Source organism: Microcebus murinus, chromosome 13 (genome assembly GCF_040939455.1).
Source record: "Microcebus murinus isolate Inina chromosome 13, M.murinus_Inina_mat1.0, whole genome shotgun sequence".
NCBI lineage: Eukaryota > Metazoa > Chordata > Mammalia > Primates > Cheirogaleidae > Microcebus > Microcebus murinus.
Window position 1 is genome coordinate 81919539 of NC_134116.1, and position 19873 is coordinate 81939411.

Consider the following 19873-nt stretch of genomic DNA (forward strand, 5'->3'; position numbering starts at 1 on the left):
TCTGGGAGGCCGAGGCGGGCGGATTGCTGGAGGTCAGGAGTTCGAAACCAGCCTGAGCAAGAGCGAGACCCCGTCTCTACTATAAAATTAGAAAGAAATTAATTGACCAACTAATATATATATAGAAAAAATTAGCTGGGCATGGTGGCGCATGCCTGTAGTCCCAGCTACTTGGGAGGCTGAGGCAGGAGGATTGCTTGAGCCCAGGAGTTTGAGGTTGCTGTGAGCTAGGCTGATGCTACGGCACTCACTCTAGCCTGAGTAACAAAGCGAGACTCTGTCTCAAAAAAAAAAGTATCAACCCATGTGAATTCACTAATAGTCTTGATGTACATTGCTGGGGGCCCAAGGACAGTAATGTTTATAGCAGTAAAAGCCTACATCACAAAACTAGAAAAATTTAGGCCGGGCGAGGTGGCTCACCCCTGTAATCCTAGCACTCTGGGAGACTGAGGCGGGCTGATTGCTTGAGGTCAAGAGTTTGAAACCAGTCTGAGCAAGAGTGAGACCCTGTCTCTACTATAAGTAGAAAGAAATTAATTGGCCAACTAATATATATAGAAAAAATTAGCCGGGCATGGTAGTGCATGCCTGTAGTCCAAGCTACTCGGGAGGCTGAGGCAGTAGAATTGCTTGAGCCCAGGAGTTTGAGCTTGTGTGAGCTAGGCTGAGGCCACGGCAGTCACTCTAGCCTGGACAATAAAGCAAGACTGTCTCAAAAAAAAGAAAAACTATAAAGATTTAAAATAAGAAACTTAATGGTGCATGTAAATAAAGTATTAATACAATACCAAGAAAAAAAACTCACACAACTCAGATGAAAAAAATTATAATGAAGATCAGAGCACACTTAAAATAGAAACTAAAAATGAACAATATAAAGGATCAATGAAATGAAAAGTTGGTTTCTTGAATAGATTTATTTATTTATTTTTTTTACAAAAATCAACACACTGGTAGCTACACTAATCAGCTTGAGAGAAAGAGAGCGAGAGAGAATACAAACCAAATAAGACAAGTAAGAGGCCAGGTGCGGTGGCTCTTGCCTGTAATCCTAGCACTCTGGGACGCTGAGGCAGGAGGATCCTTCAAGCTCAGGGGTTCGAGACCAGCCTGAGCAAGAGCAAGACCTGCCCCCCACCCCATCTCTACTAAAACAAAGAAATTAGCCAGACAACTAAAAATATATAGAAAAAATTAGCCGGGCATGGTGGTGCATGCCTGTAGTCTCAGCTATTCGGGAGGCTGTGGCAGAAGGATTGCTGCAGCCTGGGAGTTTGAGGTTGCTGTGAGCTAGGCTAGCACCACGGCACTCTAGCCCAGGTAATAGAGCAAGACTCTGTCTTAAAAAAAAAAAGAAATAAGATATTACAACTACTACAGAAATACAATAGACTGTTATGAACAAGTATATGCTAACAAACTTGAAAACCTAGAGGAAATAAATTTCTTAACAAATAAAACCTAATGATGAAAGGAATTGAAGAGGACACCAAAAGATTGAAAGATTCTCCAAGTTCATGAATTGAAACAATAGTGTTAAAATGACAATATTTCTCCAAGAAATTTACAGATTCAGTGCAATCACTCTAAAAATACCTATGACATTCATCACAGAAATAGAAAAAACAATTCTAAAATCTGTATAGAATCACAAAAGACGCAGCATAGCAAAATCAATCCTAAGCAAAAGGAACAAAACTTAAGGCATCACACAATCCGACTTCAAAAAATACTACAAGGTCTGGTACCCTGGCTCACACCTTTAATCCTAGCACTTTGAGAGGCCGAGGCCAGAGGATTGCTTAAGCTCAGGAGTTTGAGACCAGCCTGAGCAAAAGTGAGACCCTGTCTCTACTAAAAATAGAAAAAAATATAGCCAAGCAACTAAAAATAGAAAAAATTAGCCAGGCATTGTGGTGAGCACCTACAGTCCCAGCTACTCACAAGGGTGAGGCAGGAGCATCACTTGAGCCCATGAGGTTGAGGTTGCTGTGAGTTAGGCTGATGCCAAGGCACTCCAGCCCCGGTGACCCAGTGAAACTGTCTCAATAAATAAATAATCGCTGGGTGCCGTGGCTCACGCCTATAATCCTAGCACTCTGAGAGGCTGAGGCAGGAGGATTGTTGTAGGTCAGGAGTTCAAAACCAGCCTGAGCAAGGGCGAGACCCCATCTCTAATATAAATAGAAAGAAATTAATTGGCCAACTAATATATATAGAAAAAATTAGCCGGGCAAGGTGGTGCTTGCCTGTAGTCCCAGCTACTCGGGAGGCTGAGGCAGGAGGATTGCTTGAGCACAGGAGTTTGAGGTTGCCGTTAGCTAGGCTGATGCCAGGGCACTCTAGCTGGGACAACAGAGTGAGACTCTGTCTAAACAAATACAAAATAAAAAAATAAACAAACTACAAAGGTACAGTAACCAAATCAGCTGGGTTCCAGGAAAAAATAGACACAGAGACCAATGGAACAGAAAAGAGAACTGAGTTATAAACTCACACATTGGATTTTATTTTTAGTTCTTTTTTATTTTTTTACTTATTTCTGTAGTAGGTTCTACCTCTGCACATATTGGATTTTAAATAAAACTAAATATCAATGTGAATGTGGACAATTTTAAAAACCTTTACAATACATTAAAGGTGGTTAAAGCTTCTGTGAATTTAGATATTATCATATTTATACAAAAGTACTTACAAATAGTTCAGTGAAATCACATAGAGGGCAGACACAGCCAAGGTAATTTCAATCAAGTCGGGATTCAAAATGCAAACAGCAGTAACCCACCTCAACAGAGTGTTAAGTACTACAGAGAAAAAACAGAAAAAAAAATTGTTTAATATCAACCACAGGAAAGCGCACATGGTGTGAGCCTCAGGTGTGTCCAGACTGCCTGGACCTTTAGACCACCAGTAAACTGCTCACAGCCTCTCTCCACCCTATAAACACAGACCAATGATAGTGCAGGCAGATCTAGGCCCGCATGTAAACAGATTTGTGATTACCACTATTAACGGAGGTCTCAGGAGTTTCACTCACCAGGCGGGCAAAACATTCACCATGAAGAGCTGGACATGGACTATGATGACAGGCCCATCTTGGTCATGAGATGTCCCTGTCGTCACACACCTGCGCTGTTATGAGAGTAATGTGGGAAAGAAATGTCGGGAGATTAAATTTACTTCAAATAACAATTTAGAACATGATGAAGAATGTATTTCAAATCTGTGAGTTGTATGGACTTAATGTGTGTTTCATCCCAAATTTTGCATTGGGAAACTCTAATGGCTCATGAGACTGTATTTGGACACAGGGTCTTTAAGAAGCTACTGAGGAACAGACAACCATATCAGTCCCTCTTTCTCCTCCATTAGCACAGTGGATGGGCCCCATGAGAACACAGCCAGGTGAATGTCTGCAACCCTGAAAGGTTTTATCAGAAACACACCAGTTGGCACCTTGACTTGCACTATCAGCATCCAGAACTCTGAAAAAAATAAATGTATGTTGTTTATATCACTTAGACTGGTATTTTGTTATGGCAGCCCAAGAAGGCTAACACAATGAGTTAGGAGTAATGAGACATGTCATAGTATAAGGAAGTGACATTAGGAGAAAGTAAAGTTAGACCCTCAAGTCAAACCAAATCTAGTCAAGCACCACCAGGAAGAAGTGAGTTGTCTCTTTACTTTGTCGATTGTTTCCTTTGGTGTTCCAAAGCATTTTAACTCAAACTGATCCCATTTGTCCAATTTTGCTTTGAGGGTATTACTCATGAAGTCCTTGCCCACACCAGTGTCCTGAATCGTTTTCACAATGCTTTACTTTTTACTTTGATACTTGCAGGTCTTATTTATGTCTTTAATCCATTTTGATTTGATTTCCATAATGGTAAGAGATAAGGGTCTATTTTCATTCTTCTGCATATGGATATCCAGTTTTCCCAACACCATGTTTTGAAGAAATTGTCCTTTTTCCACTGTACTTGGCAGCTTTATGAGCGATAAGTTCATTATAGATGTATGGGTATATTTCTGGATTCTCTATTCTGCTCCATTGGCCTATGTGTCTGTTTTTATGCCTGTACCATACTGTTTTGTTTATCATAGCTCTGTAGTATATAATCTGAAGTCAGGTAATGTGAGCCCTCCAGTATTGTTCTTTTTGCTCTGGATGGGTTTGGCTATTTTGGGTCTTCTGTGGTTCCATATAAATTTTAGGATTATTTTTTCTATTTCTGTGAAGAATGTCATTGGTGTTTGCGGGGGAGAGGATTTCATTGAGTCTGTAGATTGCTTTAGAATGTATCTGTATCATACAGTCGTGGCTCCTAAAAACGCAATATGTTTAAACAGCCAAAATAAATTAAACCTAATTATCAATGTGCTAGACTGTTTTGCCCACATTCTAATTTCCTGTAGTACAAACTGTCTCAGGTTGTCAATTCAGGATTTATCAGAGGAGCCAAATTACACGTTGCTGCCCCGACATATAGTGAGTAGTCCTGTTCCCTCAGGTCTTGGTTGAAGAACAGCCAAAGGGATCCCCAGGCAGTAAACTAAACTTGCTCCATTGGTTCCTAAAGGAAAAGCGCAGGGCCTCCTGGGAAACGCAGTCTAAGGCTCTGATTACGGCACCAGCACAGTACCGGGGTTCCCTGAAAATAAGACCTAGCCATAAAATAAGCCCTAGCAGGATTTCTAAGCATTTGCAATAGAAGTCCTACCCCAAAATAAGCCCTAGTGATGGGCGTGGCTACGCAGCGAATCTGCACAACCCATGCAATTTGTCGCAAAGACTACGAGCAGCCCTTCTCATTTGCCCCATGAGAGCTCTGTAGCTCCACATGAGAGATTGGGGCCAATGGTTCTAAGGGAAACAGAGTCGCAAGACATTCAGGATGTTTGGAGAGTTATGATGTTCCAGTAGAGGACGACTTGACTATATTTGAATCAATGTAGATTGTTGTACCGTACTTAAAAAAAAATAGCACATCCCCTGAAAATAAGTCCTAGGGTGTCTTCTTGAGCAAAAATAAATACAAGACCCTGTCTTATTTTCGGGAAAACGCGGTACTTCGGGAAGATCTTACATGCGTTCCTTCTGCGCATGTGCAGCCCCGCCCCCTGCCGCCATTTTCTTCTCTGACGCTCGGGAGTTCGTGGTGTTTCGCGGCAGCGCCGCAGGCTGTGTTCAGGTTCTGCCTTCCTGCCCGCCAGTGCGAGGGCGGAAGAGGAGCCCGGGGCCTCCGGAAACCGGCGGGGCGGGGCCTGGCGTCCAGGTGTGAGCCCCAGTCGCCTCCTGGGAAGACGCTCCTGGGGCTCAGATGCGCACCCACACAACGAGTCCCAGAAAAGGCAGAATTTGACTTTTTATGGCCGGAGCAATTAATGATGGAACTGAACCAGGGAAGTGCTATCTCCTGGGACGCTACCCACGACCAGTGCTGCCGGAAGGTGGGGACCAGGGTTCGGAAGGCAGCGGCGAGTTTGGCTGAGGAGGATAGGCAAGGGCCCGGAAAACGTCATCCTGGGCGGTGTGTGGCCTGTGGTGGGATGTCCTGTCGTATACCAGAGAACCCGTCCCTGTGAGTGCCTGAAGACACTCCGGTTCCTTTCGTCTGCCCTCTTGCAAATGTTTCCAGAATGTGGGTTGTCTGAAACCTGCTACCAAAGTTGGCATCTAGAGCTATTCTGAGGCTCCGTCTAACTTGATCTTTGTGATAGTTCATGAAGGGCTTGCCCCAGGGTATTTCTGCCTTTTAAAAAAGTTGAGCCATTTAGACATGAAGAGATAAGTGACGGCCCAGACTCGCATCACATGTAGGTATCAAACATCTTGACTTCTTGGCTAGAGTTACTCATAATGCCGCAAGTAACTCCAAACACGTGTTTATGACTCACATTTTTGTGACAATGAAACCTATTTATAATAGAACCACCATTGATCTAATTTATCTCATTGTAAACACGCGTATCCCTTTTTATCCCCAACGTTTTGTGGGAATTATGTGACCTCAGAAATTTAATCACAGTAGTGTTTTCCGCTTAATGTCAGTAATCTGTTCCTAAAAGTAATAAATTCTGTGGAAAATATGAAGACCATATTTAACGTTTAAAATGGGAAAATTAGACTGAAGCACTCTTGTGCATACCAATAAATACATAGAAAAATGTCTGCATGTAAATGACAACAGAATTTTGTTATATTGTAAAATATTTAACATTTTTATTTAATAATTGTTTGATTCACATGAATTTAACCATGCTGCAACCTGTACACTTGACAGTTACTGTGCGTCTCAAAATTTCTACCTAGGGTTTGAACTTTTAATTATTGGCATGTAATTGAAGACTGTTTCTCCCATTGCCGGGTGTTTTGAAAATATTGAATTCCAGGCTTAGATATATTGATTTCTGTCCACCCTAATGGATCAACAGAAATTTATAGGTTCACAGGAAGAACCCTTTTATTGACGCTATTCTTTTTTTTTTTTTTTTTGAGACAGAGTCTCACTTTGTTATCCAGGCTAGAGTGAGTGCCGTGGTGTCAGCCTAGCTCACAGCAACCTCAAACTCCTGGGCTCAAGCAATCCTCCTGCCTCAGCCTCCCGAGTACCTGGGACTACAGGCATGCACCACCATGCCCGGCTAATTTATTCTATACATATTAGTTGGCCAATTCATTTCTTTCTATTTATAGTAGAGAGGGGGTCTCGCTCTTGCTCAGGCTGGTTTCCATCTCCTGACCTCGATCAACCCGCCCACCTCGGCCTCCCAGAGTGCTATGATTACAGTCGTGAGCCACCGCGCCTGGCCTATTGACCCTATTTTTATGAATTAGCATTTGGGCTGACCTCAGTTGGGAAATTCCTATGTGGTGGTGTTTGGGGTCACATATGAGGCTTTAGTCACCTGGTGTTTTGACTGAGGCTGGTTGGTTTAGGATTGCCACACTTAGATGTTTTGGGGTTCCTGCTGAACCATGGATGGGTCCTTTGCCTTCAGGTATTAGCCCTAGGCTTCTTCACAATATGACTGTGTCCAAGAAGACAAACATCAGCGGGTAAGTACTTTTCAACCTGTGTTTGCATCACCTTTGCTGATGTCCTGTTGGCACAAGCAAGTCTAACAGCAAAGACTGAGTTATTGTCAGATTTGGAGCCATTACTAGAACAGTGTACAGTAGGAAAATCACATTATATATTTTTTTCAGTATAATCGTGGGTAAAAAATGTTTAGCTGTGACATGCATACTTTGAAATGTAGGTATATAAAAGCAAGAGGTATGATAGCAGAAACATAAGCAGTCCTGCATGGTATCTCCCTAGTAATAGGAAAATACTTGATATGGCCCAAGTGCATTTCTATAACCTTAATTCTAGTGAAGACATAATGTTTAATTCTTTGGTATAAATTATTAAATTATTTCTTGCAAGAACATTAATTGTTGCTAAATCAATTGCTAATATTTTCATGAACTCAAAAATAAAATGTATGTCTAATCTTAATAAATGTACTTGCTGGGACATCTTCAGTGGGACCTTTCTTGTCTTTTCTTGTGTAAGTCTCTTCACCTACATGAAGGCTTTTATGTTGTTGGTCTATCCCAGCTAACGTGTAGAGCATTTTTATCAGGAGACCCTAGGACCAAGCCATGCCAGTTCTCTCATGGCTTCCTTCCGTTTGCCTTCTCTCTCAGGGTTGCTTCCAGAATCCTCTGTGTGTTTCCTAAAGCAGCCAAACATGGACAAACCTCTGGTGAGTTGTTTGTTTCTTTATTCTTCACTTTGTTTTATATTATATTTTATGAGCTTCATGGGGTCTATGAACTAGGGTGGAAGAGTTAGAAATTAGTAAAACTTGGCTTCAGGGAAATGTATGTAATTTAAAATTTGTGTGTTAATATAGGCAGGTAAGACCTTCGAATGATCTACCTTAACTCTAGATTTGTCCTTGGTATTTTTGATACCCTAAGAAAAATTCAGGCATGTTTGTAACATCAGCATGCAGTGGCAGTTCTGGTGGACAAGCTGTTAGTGCTCACAAACAGAATAACTTTGTTTGCTACATTGGAAATGTCATTCCTGGCAAATCCTGAAGGATGTATGTGCTTATTGATGAGGTTCAATCCCCTGAGAACTGTGGGTCTGTCCAACACATGTGGTGACATCCTTTCATGCCTATGGAGAGAAAGCATTCAGGAGTTAGTGGGGCAGGTTTGAACAAGGTCCAGAAGAAGATACACACAAAATAAAAGAGAGTTTTTACACTGAGTACCTTATACTTATTTTAAATTTATATCAGTCATTTTATGTGTAGTTTTTGTTTAATGTACAATTTTGTGTTTGTAGTTCAAAAAGACTTCTCATGTTCTACTTCTCTACTGCTTCTCTGTAGTTTATGCTGTAGTCAGATAAGAGCAAAAAGTAAAAATATAGTTATCTGAATAGTTAATATTCACAATTACAGTTTGTGAACTAGCATATAATGTAAAATATTTGTTACTTCTGTGTTTTGAACCTAATCATAGAAACCTACACATTTCTTGTTTACGTATGGTTTATGCAGCTTGTCTCAGAGCATCTTTGCAAGAGGCCCAGGCAGAAGCTGCAAGGCTTCTTATGGTCTGCCCTCAGAAGGCCCAAAACATCTTTTCCACCACGTGGTCTTAGTCAGGCCCATCACTAAGACCATCCATGACTGGGGGGGGGGGGGGCGTTAGACTCCAGCTCACAAAAAGGCAGTGGTAAGATTTGTGTGAGTCTTTAATAAACCACAGTTTGCCTTCTGGCTACCCACTTTTTCTTTTTGTCTTACACACAAATTTTACTTTGCCCTTCTTCATCAGCCCAGAAATCTTTCCCTACTGTGCCGCTGAAAGTCCAACCACTTCGAGTCCTGGTGGGCTGTCACCTGCCCCTCCACACATACCCATCATGGTGTGAGGGGACTGTCATGCACTCGCCAGCACTGCCCTAGACAGGGAAGGTGGGAAGTCGGAGGCACCCTGCAGGCATGGGTCTAAGCAGTTGGCTACTCCCCTTGGGCACGTGCTTCCATTCTTTGATTACTGCCCAGTCCTGGTCCCCTGGACGTTTACCTCATGCCACTTCATTCTGCCCTTTGAGCTCTCACCATTCTCTGAGTGGATGTTCTCTTTCATTAAAAAAAATTACCAAGCTTCCAGTTGACCAACATTCTCCACTTGTTTTCTTCTGATAGTAATTTATGGATTCAGTGGCCTCTCATATTTTTTTGACGTTAGCTTTTGAGTACAGGAGGTGATTCAGTGTAATCACATCTTTAAAAACCATAGGCTTTTGGTGTACCCCAAAATCCATTAGATAAAGTCCACTCTACACATTCATTCAGACAGGTCATTTGTTTTGTGGCTTTCCCTTCCGTCCAAGGCTACTATGGGACAACAACAGTCTTAGAAGCCTTATTATTGAATGGGGACTATCTGTGAGGCAAACCCAACTTCCCTAAGAACACTGAAAATCTCTTGTTATTTTCTGTTTATAAAAAGATTGGGCTTGATCCTTGGGGCTAGTTCATTTCTTACTTTGTAAAGGTTTTTATGGGAACAATTGGGGATGAGAAACTGTGATATCAAATTCATGAAATCCTGGCCTTTATATTTTTTTAAAACGGTTTTTCAAAATTGAACATCTTTCTTTAGTTCATTTCTCTCCTCACATATTTTCTTAGTGGCAGAGGCAGGAGGATAAGTGGCACTTTGCACATTCACCCAGAAATCTTAGCAGATCTCTGAGATGGTGAGAAACCCTTTCAATTTTTCATGTTCTGACAGGCAAATAGCACAGTGCTCTGCTATGGAATCCCCATGGCTTTTTGCAGGGGAGTAGTTGAGGCAGGCCCGAGAGGAGATTAGCTACTTCTCCCCACGGAGCCAAGTCCCTAATAGGGGTCGCCACAGAGGATAAGGAAATTGATAGGAGATACAGAGAAATAAAAGAATACACAGAGACTAAGGTATAGTTTTTAGTTTCATATATATATAAAAGATCACACAGCAGGGGTACTCAGGAGACTGGCGTATATTTATGAACATCAGCAATATGGTTAGATTCATACAGGTTTTTATAATCACAGACATCAATCACCAGTTGTCAGCGTAACAAATTTGCATATCAGGGAATGCAGTTGCTAGGGGATATAGGTAGTGTGTTGGGGTCAAAAGTCTTCTCAAGGGGCTTCTGATCTATTTAGGTGAACAAACAGGCACAAAGTCTTTCAGGGACTAACTTCCAACTTCTAAGAGGTAGTTGTCAATTAACAAAGGTATAAGAAAGAGGTATGGTGACTCTGTATTTCTTTGATTAGTTATTTTGGACTTAAAGGTAGAAACAGAAGAGATCAGGAAACCCATCTCTAATAACAGGTTGTTTATAACCATTCAGGCGTATCTATGGGCAAAGTGCTCTCATTGTCTCCAGCTCACATTCTGTGGGCCATATTTGCCTTGTCTTGTCTGTCAAGACACAGGGAAGCTCACAGCTTTTGAGATACCAGGAAACCTTCCTAGAAAACATCCCTACGGGAGATTTGAGAGCTCTCCCATGATAGCAGCCTCTAATAAGTGAACCATTGAGTCCATACATTCCTTTAGGGTAAAACCCTGCAAGCTCCTGTTTCTGTCTTTAATATAGTAATATAGGGTTATACAATAAAATGATGGTCTTATGAACCATATCTCATTAATTCCTCAATCATATTTTTGCAACAGCTTTTCCTTCAGTTTCCAGTGTGTATGATGTTAGTTGTGAACTTCTGATAAATGAACTTTATTAGGTTGAAGTTGTTTCCATATATTCCTAGTTGGTTGAGTATTTTTGTTATGAAAGCTATTCATCTTTGATATCAGGGTAATGCTCACCTGAAAGAATGAGTTAGGAAGTGTTGCCACTTCAATTCTTTGCAATAATTTGAGGAACGTTGATGTTAGTTTCTCTTGAGGAGCACTGTAGAATTCTTCAGTGAGGTCATCTGAACTCAGAATTTTCTTTTTGGGGGACATTTTGGATTATGAATTCAAACTCAAGTTCTGTTTAAATTTTTAGTTTTTCAAGATTCAGTGTGGTAGCTTGTTTCAAGTAATTTATCAGTTTAATCCACTTTTGTCAATTTTGAGTATACAATTCATATTCTTTATAATTCTGTTTATTTGTATAGCATCAAATGCAGTGACACCTTTATCATTTATAATTTTAGTGTTTGAGTCTTCTTTCTTTTTTTCTTAGTTAATCTATCTATGGGTTTGTGAGTTTTATTCTTCTTTTCAAACACCAAATTAGTGTTATTGGTTTTGTTCTATTTGTACTTCACATGTATAACCTGATATCACTTCTGATGATTTTCTTCTTTATCCTTCTTTTTGTCAAAAGACCATTTCACTTAAGATCTACCCTATTAACAAATTTTATGTATATAATAGAGTATTGTTAACTGTATTCAATATGCTGCAGAGTAGATATCTAGGATTTATATCTTAAACTTTGTATCTTTTGAGCAACATCCCCGATTCCCTATTTTCTCAGTTTCTTGTATCCAGCCTTTGACTCCAGGTTTTTGGAACTTTGTCTGTTAGTCTCCTGATGTAAGTGGGATCATAGATACTTCTTTCATGTTTGGCTTATTTTATGTAGTTTATTTACATCCATGTTATCATGAATAACTTGATTTTTATTCCTTTCAAAGGTTGAATAATATTATATTTATATAACACTTTTATTCATCTGTTGATGGGCCTTTTAAATTTAATGAATGTGGGGGAGGCTTCAAGCAGTGCCCACACATTCATGAACATAAGAGAATTCATAATGGAGAGAAACCCTACAAATATGATGAATGTGGCAAAGCCTTTAATTCAAACTCACCGCTTACTCAGCATAAGAGAACTCATACTGGAGAGAAACCATGCATATGTCAAGAATGTGGCAAATCTTTTAGCTCTTCCTCAGGCCTTCGTAAACATAAGAGAATTCATACTGGAAAAAAATTCTACAAATGTGAAGAATGTGGCAAAACTTTTAGCTCTTTTTCAGGCTTTCATATACATAAGATAATTCATACTGGAGTGAAACCCTACAAATGTAAAGAATGTGGCAAAGCTTTTAATTGCCATTCGCCCCTTGCTATGCACAAGCGAATTCATACTGGAGAGAAACCCTACCAATGTGAAGAATGTGGTAAGACTTTTAACAGTAGCTCAAACCTTCATAGACGTACGAGAATTCATACTGGAGAGAAACCCTACAAGTGTAATGAGTGTGGGAAAGCTTTTAATTGTTCTTCACACCTTACTAAACATAAGAGAGTTCATATTAAAGAGAAATCATAAAAATGTGAAAAGGTGGGAAAGCTTTTAATCAGTCCTTTTACTTTCTTAAACACAAGATAATGCATACTGAAATGGAGCCTTACCAATTTGAATAATGTGGCAAAGCCTATAGCCAGTTCTGAAACCTTTATAAACACGAGAATTCTTACCAGAGAGAAACTATACCAATTTGAAGAATGTGGCAAAGCTTTTGTGCAGTGCTCTTACTTTGCTGTACGTGAGAAATGTCATACCTAAGCAAAATCCTACAAATATAAGAAAAGTAGGAAAGCCTTTGGTACTTCGTCAGATATTACTTGATCTCAGAGAGTCATACTGAACAGCGGCATAAATGTAACAACTATCAAAATACCTTCTAGAAAATAAATCTTAGCATGCACCTGGGTATTTATACTGAGAAAAAACATTGCAACTATAATGAGAGGTCTAATACTTCTCTGAAAGACCTTATTGTGCATAGTATAAATTATACTGGAATGAAACCTTTCACTAATTGCTCAAACCTTTTTAAGTTTAGAGAATTTAGATTAGAAACTCTACAAATGTAATAAATGAAGAAAAACATTCGTTTTAAAAATAAAAAGCTTAGAGGACACCAGAGTTTATAGAAGATAATTTGCAGGTATCATAGTCTTATGAAACATTTAATAAAAGATCAACTTTAAATAAACATAGGATTCACAGTCGAAAGATTAACTAAGGCACTAATACTTTCAGACATTACTCTAAAATCAAGTGTCGATTATAGTGAATAGTCCAAGGTTAAAATGGTTAAATGATTTATGTGCATGTATGTTTAAAAGGAACAGGATTGATTTTATGGCAAGTTATAATTACATTCAAAGCATACTTTTTGCATTCAAAATTATACTTTTGAAAATTAATATCAATGTAATTCAGCTGTCAGATTACTTTATGCTATGCCTTTATTCTTAGAGGTTCTATGAAAGTATGTGGCCAGTTGTTTCTTCATCAAAACTAGGAAGATTCCGTGTAAATTAGGTGGGTATCATTCTTATACTCTTCCAGTGAGTACTAAGGACACTGAAATGTAAGATGTATGAAGAATACCTAAGTGAAGAGCCTATTTGTTATTGACTTACAAGAGTACTGTAAGTGATATCACAGGTAGGTGTTTATAGTAATCTCCATTATAGTGAGAAACGTTTTGTATTTTAAAAGTAAATTATTTTGCCAATTGCATGTTAAATAATAAAATACAGTGGGTTTTGAAATGCTTTTTAAGGGTATGTGTGGACTTAATTGGTTTTAATAAAACCAAATTGTATTTAATGTGTTATGCACAGAATGAAGTGTTAAACTGCCACCAACATTAACCCATCCCATCTTATTCAAGGCTGTAGGTAAAAAAAAAAAAGGTGATCACAGTATACTATTGGGTAACATAGTGGAATAACATCTTTAGTGACTTTTATTCCAATTTGCTTTAAACTTCAAGTATTAGATGAATACAGTTTCCATAGTGTATATTTTTAATGTTTAGGTATCTACATTATGATAATGATAATGAAGATTATATAAGAATCAAAATCCATATATTTCTTGAGTTCTGAATGACTACAAAATTTTCTCTCACATTTTTCTTTGAACATGTGACCCCTCTGGACTGCAAAACACATATGTACTTTTATTTTTTATTTCCATGGGGTCAAATGTAGAAGTATGTCACTCTTATGGAGAATGTAATTCTGTTTAAGTGGGTGTGTACCTGTTTTGAGAAGAAAAGAAATATACTGGAAGAAAACATAATTTCAAAAGTGTTCATAATTGACTAGCAAAGGAGAAACCTCAGATTCATTTAAGTAATTGTATTTTCTCTGCTTTGTATTGAAATTCTCTAAAATTTTATGGCTTCTCATTCAAAATATCCTCATAAAAATCCTCTGGTTTTAATGGTCTCTTACTCATCTAGAACTAATAATTTTCTTTCAATATTCATGAAGTATTCTTTATATTACTTCAGAGGTTGTAAGAATGTTTTTTATGAAACTTAAATCTCACAAAATAATTTGAAGACATGAGTAATTTCCATTGTATATCAAGTTAATTTGTAGAATGCATTATTTTCTTCTCATTTGGATAATCATATTAGAGCTATTTTTTCTTATTTTACTTTTTATAATTGGCATAAGTCAATTGGTTGACTTTATTGGGCCAATTTGTTTAGGTGAAACTGGTAGGCTTCATAAATCATGGGTTGATATTTATATAAAGCGGACAAACGCAGTACAGCACTAGGTTTGTAACAGATACAGCATAATTAGCAGTATTTCTGTTGGAGTGAATTTGTGGCTTCACATAAGAGAGATAAAATACCCATACATAGAAATGGCACCGATTCTTCATGTGAAAAGACAACACCTGTTCCTAGGCTGCACAGTTGACCCTGTGAACTTAGAAAGAGAAATTCTGCTTTTTTCATTTCCTAAGTATTGTGAACTAAAATAAAATTTTAAGACCCCCCCCTCCCCACTGGCCTACTGAATGGACCCCCTTGTAGCCAAGGGAATATGCTAAAACTAAATTGTCTGCCAGGAGGAGGGAGGTCAGACATGCCTCATCATGCCCTCCCCCCTCCTCTTGAAGCTGTCCTTTGTAACCCATTAACAGGCCTAAGGGTATGCAAGACAAAACTGCAGGTCCTCAATTTACACAACAAATCTATGGCCCATGGCTCATCTCTGATAACAGTTCTTTATGTTGAAACATTCCAAGCCTTTAGACAAAGCTTCACGTCTTTAACCAATTACAAGCCAGAAACCCACCTGTAACCTGTAAGCCCCCGCTTCAACATGGCCCACCTTTTGGGCCCAAACCAATGTGTGCCTCCCACGTATTGATTTATGACTTTACCTGTAACCCCTGCCTCCCTGAAATGTCTAAAACCAAACTGAGCCTGCCACAGTGTGTCCAGCCCACTTGTTCAAGGCTTCTTGAGGGTGGCTCTTGGTCATGGTCCTCAAATTTGGCTCAGAATAAACTTTTTCAAATAATTCAGAGTTTGGATACACTATCTCCAGATATGTGGTATCTCTTTATGTCCATCTTCTGCGACACATGCACCTCAGTCCCCTTTCCTGTGTCATGGCGAACAGCTTTCCTGCTCTTCCCCCTCATGTCATTTCCACAGTACATTTTAGGTTTTGATGAGAAGTTGGGGAGTTGTTTTTTTTTAATGTGCTAAATTATTTTTGTTTGGAGAGTTTGAGAGCATTTATAGGGTATAAATGAAACATTCTGATCACTTAATTTATAAAAGAATGATGTAATATGCATGGACAAGAGGGTTAAATTGGGCAGTTAGCATTGTTTGTCTTTCCTTGTAAAAGGAAAATGTTACTAGGTCCTAACCCAAAATGCGGTAAATATTAAATTAGTTAGACGAGGCAAAGCAATAACAGTATTTATTATCAAAGCACAGCCTTTGAGTGTGCATGTTAAGTATTGGATAATAATAGAATGATGTCTGTGGATTTAAAATTTGAATGATCTTCCTTTTCCAGAAATTGCAATCTTGGGGAATTTTTCACTCATATTATCATATCTTTATTTTAATGGGAGCAGTTCATAGTCCACTGTTTTCATTCTTAGTCACCTACCTGTAGCCAACTCCTTGTTCATTCTCTCTAGAAAAATCTGAAATATCATGGCAGGTTTTGGATTGAACAAAATGTTTACACCTTTCCCAGATGAAAGCCTGCGTGCATTAGACTTTAAGTCCCTAGTCCCCTTTGTCCTGGACCCTGGCAACCACTCTTCTATTCTCATGATTGTTGCAAATTAATGTGACTATACTTAATGTCACTGAACTCTACACTTAAGATGATTAAACTTCACATTTCTGCAGGGGTAAAGGGTAAAGAGATTAAATACGAATAAGTAAAAATTTAAAAAAACAATACTAAATTTAAAAAATGATTAAAACACCAAACTTTAGGTTATATTTTATCACAATAAAAGTTTACTTTTAACCAACTATTAACTGCATTTCTCCATAATCACAGTTCTAGTCTATAATCACCGTTAAGAATGATGAACACATCCATTTTTCCCTAGTAATTTTTAAGTGATCAACTGAAATAAGAGAATACACTCTTTTAGAGTTTGAAAATGATGCTATTTTTCAGCTAGAAACAATTCTGTATTTGCACATACTACAGTAGAATCACTGGCACAAATATATATAAACAAAGGTATATGATATTAAAATCTGTGCTTTTTGGAGGGGGGAGCATAGATTCGTTTTATTTTCTCCTTTATAATTTCCAGGGTTTTCCAAAATTTTTCAAAAAGCATCTAAAATTTTATAATCCCTCCCCATTCTATTTTTAAAAAGAAGGTAATTGGGCCAGGTGTGGTGGCTCACGCCTATAATCCTAGCACTCTGGGAGGCCAAAGGTGGGTGGATCGCTCAAGGTCAGAAGTTTGAGACCAGTCTTAGAAAGAGCAAGACCCCATCTCTACTAAAAATAGAAATTATCTGGAAAATTAAAAATATATTTATAGAAATAATTAGCTGGGCATGGTGGTGCATGCCTGTTGTTCCAGCTACTCAGGAGGCTGAGGCAGTAAGATGGCTTTAGCCCAAGAGTTTGAGGTTGCTGTGAGCTAGGCTGACACCACGGCACTCTAATACCCAGGCAACAGAGCCATACTGTCTCAAAAAAAGGGGGGGGGAGGGAAGTATTTGGAGGGCAGAGAAATGCCCAGCTCTGTACCGAGATCCATCAAGCAAGGCCAACCGGTAGCTGTCACGCCAGAGGCCCCATACTGGAGGAAGCCCTGAAAGCTTATCAACTCCAAGCCTAGTGCCCACGGATGCCTAGGCAGCCTCACCCTCCTCCTTGCCCCTTTGCTGCCACCATACTCTGCTCCTGAAATGTGCTCCCATTACACTGCCAAATCCGACTCACTTCGTTCAAAGCCCTACCTCTCCTTATCGGGACAACTCTGTCTCCCTCCTCTGACCGTTGTGTCACTCTACTTGGAATGTTTTATAATCTTTATCATCTGCTGCCTTGTCCTGGAGTCATTTGCACCCAAGGTTGTCTCTCCTGCTGGACTGAGACCTCAGTGTGGGCAGGCCCTGTATGTTATTTACTGTTGAGTTCCCAGTGCCATGTGCTCCCCATTTTTATTCCTTGTGTATCTTTCTGTTGACTCATTTCTATGTATCCCACTAACTCCTGAATGATTTTTTCCATGCACTCCTACAGATGTCACTAGACCTGCTGAATTAGCACAGGTTAGGATCAAACGTCATCATTGAGCAAATACACCTTTCAGGTTTTGCCAACAGTGACATTTCTAATGTAAAAGAGAAGGTCTTTGAGCATCAATTCCTCCCTTGTAAATATGCTCCATATAGGCATAAAATTAAAATTTAAAAACAAAGAGACAAAAAAGTAGCAGGATTTGACACCAGAGAAAATTTGAACTGAGAGAGGGAGGAGTCCAGAAAAGAATCTCTTTTGGTGATTAGGGTCAAGGCTAGTTGGTAATAATACCACACACAAGGGAAGAAGAGAGGATGTGGTTTTCATTTTGGACTTGTTGAGCTTTTCTTGCCCCTTGGATAGCTCAAGAGAAGCATTCAACAGGGCGTTAAAGTCGGGAAGAAGCACAAGTCAGAGGGAAGTAGGAGTGCACACCACAGAGGTCTGAATCAGTCAAGGAGAACTGCAGAGCGGGACAAAGGGAACAGGATGGAAGACATGAATGAGCTGTGTTAAAAAGAAAGTAGAATTTGGAGAAAAAGAAGAAACTGTCAGCAAGGTCAAGATAGAAACTAACAGGAAAGAATTTCCAGGAGAAGATCATGAACAGTATTTTCAAATATATCAGAAGGTTCACGTCAGGCAGACTAGAGAGCAATCATTGGATCTGACTATATTTTAAGTTTCTGATGAACCATGCAAGAACTTAACTAAGAAACTACACTGAATGGGTTATAGTTCAAATGAGCAATGTAAATATCTGTCAGAATATACAATGTGCATATCCAGATGAGCTGTGGGAAATGGATGGAGAGTTAGCTAAGGACCTCCAGTAGAGTCTAGCCACCAAACATTCCAGATTTTACCCATTCATCACATGGGTTCTTCCGAAACCTGTCTGGGACCAACAACTTTAGCAACTCCAGAAAAACTCTAGTAATTGATCTGTATTTTAGCACTAGGTAACCATTACCACAGCAGAACACAGTGTTTATTTCAAGGTTGGTAGTGAAACATTGTAAACTACAGCATACACGTTACCAATAAAGACTGTGTTTCACAGTATCTCACAGAATTTACCATGTTCTCCTCTTAGGGACAATCTGAATCATGTACAAATGTGTCTTTTTGACACAGTATCAGAAAGACCAAAGACCATTTGCACTCAACTCAGATGGCCCTATCATATAACCTGCCTATGTCAACATGCTAACTTTATCTTGTTTATGTAATTACTCTGATGCTTTTACTTTTAATTTTCCGTTTTAATTAATAAACCCTCATAAAGCACCTAAAATACAATGTAACATAAGCTGAGGAATATATAAACAACTCACTAGAGATGTATTCGTTTTCTTTACTCTTAGAAACATGTAGAGGACTCTGGAATTATAGCTGGAGGAGAAGGTGATTTGAGGGAGTCATGAGAGAAAGGGCATGGATTACTCCCAAATTCTTCTTTGCAAAGCTTTCTACACATTAGCTGAGGGGAGAAATGGGGGGACAAAGAACAAACAACAAAAAGCTTGTCTGTGGGGGGAATAGTCTCTTACCCATGAGATCAGACAAGAATCCTTAGGCTTTTACTGATGTAGTGAAAATTAATGTTATTGTGGAAAAAAATAACTGAAACTTTTAAACTTGGTGATTTAAATAAATTATAGTTCAAGGGAAGAAACATTTTATGCCATCATTGAAATTTGTTATAGAAAACTGTTCAGGCAGTATTAACTGTTTTCCTATTGATACAGAACTACCACACAGGTAGTTTTGTATAAAGGTCAACTTCATAGAAAGTATGAATCTTGCAACTATTTTTGGCCCCGATTTTATAGGAAAAAATGTGCATAATGCATATTAATTGTAGTATACTTTCCCAGTAATGGTTCCCAATGACACACCTCCCTGTATTCATACCTTCAAAGTAGTTCCCTCCAACAATGACCCTGGGCTTTGCCATTTCACGTGGTTTGGCCAATGGGACATCATGAAATGTGATACAAACATAGTTTTGAAAACTATTTGCCCACTTGGAGCACTGTTATTTTGTAAAGCCTACGGTGTGCCTTTTGGATACACATGGCCTAGACAAAGCACCAGATTTGAGTGTGAAGTCATCTTCAATGAGCCAGCCTCACTCAAGGTACAGGACTAAGGCTTCATTTATGATCCTGGGCAACACCAACATGGGTTGCCCAGCTGAACCAAGACCAAAATGCTGCCTCACAGAATCATAAACAAAATTTTTACATCATGAGTCTGTTATGTA

General features: G+C 39.0%; 1 protein-coding gene across 1 annotated transcript in view; it reads right to left on the reverse strand.

Moving 5' to 3' along the window:
* LOC105878804 (uncharacterized) overlaps positions 1–19873 on the reverse strand; it is a 44871-nt gene that overhangs the window by 13045 nt on the left and 11953 nt on the right. The window contains 1 exon segment of the mRNA XM_076009396.1: positions 5436–5494. Coding sequence (XP_075865511.1) covers positions 5436–5494 — 59 coding nt within the window.